At 52.5% G+C, this 2,959-nt stretch overlaps 1 protein-coding gene across 1 annotated transcript; it reads left to right on the forward strand.

Annotated features, from left to right (window-relative positions):
• Window positions 1–1,142: 1,142 nt before the first annotated feature.
• Window positions 1,143–2,084, forward strand: LOC112414172 (myeloid-associated differentiation marker-like). Its single transcript, XM_024766482.1, is given in 1 exon segment — window positions 1,143–2,084. A coding segment is annotated over 1 exon segment (942 nt).
• The last annotated feature ends 875 nt before the right edge of the window (window positions 2,085–2,959 follow it).

Here is a 2,959-nt window from a genome sequence, read left to right on the forward strand (position 1 = left end):
CAAACATTATGTTAATTTATTCTGTGGTTCCCCCAGGATGTTTTCACCTTGGAGTAATGCTGAGTTGGTGTCTCCCTATCCAAGTTGGGAAGAGTCATATTTTAAGGCAAAACTGGGGGGAGGGGATTCAAAACAGTTCCTACTACACATGTCATCTTGTCCCCACAGCCTTGCTCTCACCCCATGGCTTATCCCTCTTCTGGGTGGGGCTGTGTCACCTCAGATGGCAGCTCCTTCTAGTGACGGCTGCAGGGAGGAAAGGCGGGGATACGTGTCTCTTCGGGTTGCTGTGGAAGGACCCCATGGCCCTGAAGGGGTGTCCTGGGTTCCCAGAGCCTGAGCTTTGGTCCTGGGCTCCCACCCATGGACCCTGCTGAAATTCTGGGCTGCAGAGCAAAGGGTTCAAACCCATGGCTTTGGCATTTGTATCTGGGTTTCCCACACCCTAGCCATGCCACCTTAGGGAAGGACTTAATTCCTCCAACCTTAGTTTTCTCATCTGTAAAATGGGGTTAGCAGTACAATCCACAGTCCCTTTTCTGAAATCCTTGGGGTCAGATATGCTCCAGAATTCAGAATTTTTCAGCTTCAATCATGTAACTTGGTGTATCTACTCTATAGGACATAACACCCACTGGGGTCTGAAAGCACCTTGTAATCAAACACATTAGTGTTTCTGACACTGAACTTTTGAGCAGTCACACTACATAAAATAAAGACCATAAATTGTCTTGTGTCTGTTCAGTTCAATGTTTGTTACCAAACAATTTTTTAAAAAATTTTTGTTCAGTTTTCAGAGCCTTGAAGGGTTGTGGTTACAGATATGGGTCAGGCTACCCTGTGTCTCTGTAGATAATGGCATGCAGCACAAAGAGGTAAAAAAATGTTCATGGTTTGATGCCAGACCAAACACAGCTGTGAACCTTGGGATAAGACAAGTCTCCTGAGAAGGCCAAGGGTGATGGGTGGGGAGAGTCATTCTGGAGCAGCAGCGCCATTACCCAAGTGTGTGGACAATTGGTTCGAACTCCAGAGATCTTGAGCCTCAGCCATCACAGAACCCTGAGACTTTCCAGGCGTCTGATCAATCCTCCTCCAGAGCTGAATCTTCCTCTGGTGGGTCCTTGGTGAAGACCACTGCCATGTTGGTGGCAGTGACCAGTAGGACCAGAACGACCAGCACATAATCGTCCACAGGCCTGGGCTCCTCAACCATTATGGGTTGCTGCCTCCGACGGCTGCAGCTGCTCTCCACCTGCGTGGCCTTCTCCCTGGGAGCCAGCGTGGGCACCTGGAAGGGGACCATAGGTAACTGGTCCATGTTCATCTGGTGCTTCTGCTTCGTCGTGACCCTCATCAACCTCATAGTCGAGTTATGTGAGCTCGAGGATCATTTCCCCTTCTCCTGGGACAACTTTCTCATCACCTGCAACTGCTACTCTGCCCTCCTCTGCCTCTCGGCCTCCATCATCTACCCCGCCACCTACATTCAGTTCTTGCCCGATAGCCGCTACCGGGACCGCACTATCACCTCCACTGCATTCTCCTGCCTCGCTTTTGTGGCTTATGCCATGGAAGTGGCCTGGACTAGGGCCCAGCCCAACATGATCACAGGCTATATGGCCACTGTGCCAGGCCTGCTCAAGGGGCTGGAGACCATTGTGGCCTGTGTCATCTTTGTCTTCATCAGCAGCCCCTACCTGTACCTGCACCAGCCGGCCCTCGTGTGGTGCGTGGCCGTGTACTCCATCTGCTTTCTCCTGTCATCTGTGGCCCTTCTGCTGAACCTGGGCAAGTGTGACAACAGGCTGCCCGTCCCCTTCCCCATTTTCCAGGTTGTGCTCACTCTGCTCTCCATCCTCCTCTACGCCACCGCTCTGGTCCTCTGGCCGCTCTACCAGTTCAACCAGAAGTTCGGCGGCCAGCCCCAGCGGTCCAGCGATGTGAGCTGCAGCAATAGACTCACCTCCTTGGTGTGTACCTGGAACCAACGACTGGCTGTGGCCAGTCTGACAGCCATCAACCTGCTGATTTATGTGACTGACCTGGTGTTCTCGGTCCACCTGGATTTTGTCAGTGGCTGAGGCTTTGCCCAGGGGCTCCTGATTCCTCTTCTCACCTGAAGTTCATTTCCAAGCCCTGACGTCCTCTGATGTGCTCCTCCTGGCTCCCCTGCTCACATCCTTCCCCAACCATCTCGCTCTCTTTTCTGCTCCCTTCCCTCCTTCTGCTCTGTCTCCTTCCTGTTTTGTGTGGTTGCCCACATTCTGTTTTGCCTCTTTCTCTTTTCACTCTCTTATTTTCTACATTTTCTGCTTTTTGACCCTTTTCTGGTCGTTTTTGTTTTCTCGTCTCCTGTGTCCTGACCGCCTCTTCCCCTTTTCCTTCTTCTGATCCATCGGGATCCTGAGCTTCTTCCTCCTCTGCCCACCGCTCCCCTCCTACCTCCTAAGGTGCTGACTCCACATCACACAGCCCTCTGTGCAGCTGTTCACACCCTGGGCCTCCGGAGGGGCCTCACAGCCAAATCATGCCTGTGCCCCAGGTGGCGCCTTCGTTGGCGTGTGTATATGGGTTTGGGGTGTGCCGGTGAGTAGGTAGGGATTGGGCCTCACTTCCTCCCAGTGGAGGGGGGTGTACGGTGCACCTTCCCTTTATTTAAAAAAAAAAATCTCTGGAGGGCAATAATTTCCGGTGGTCAGGAGGCTTAAAGCAGAGACCCTGGGTCCCTAGGCCCCAGCTGGTGCTCGGCCCTGCCTGACACTGGCTCCAGAATTTTTCCCGGCTTACTAAAACCCACCTCCTAGAGGTCATCTTAAAAGACGCAAGGGCTGAATGCCTTCCATCTGAACTGCTCTCTTGGGGATCAAAATAGGAGCTGGCAAAAACTGCACGGTCTTGAAGACAACTGTCTGAAGTATTTTTGAGGGGCAGCGATGTGGCCCTCCTGCCTCAGAGT

Source organism: Neophocaena asiaeorientalis, unplaced genomic scaffold (genome assembly GCF_003031525.2).
Source record: "Neophocaena asiaeorientalis asiaeorientalis breed wild unplaced genomic scaffold, Neophocaena_asiaeorientalis_V1.1 scaffold346, whole genome shotgun sequence".
Classification (NCBI taxonomy): Eukaryota; Metazoa; Chordata; class Mammalia; order Artiodactyla; family Phocoenidae; genus Neophocaena; species Neophocaena asiaeorientalis.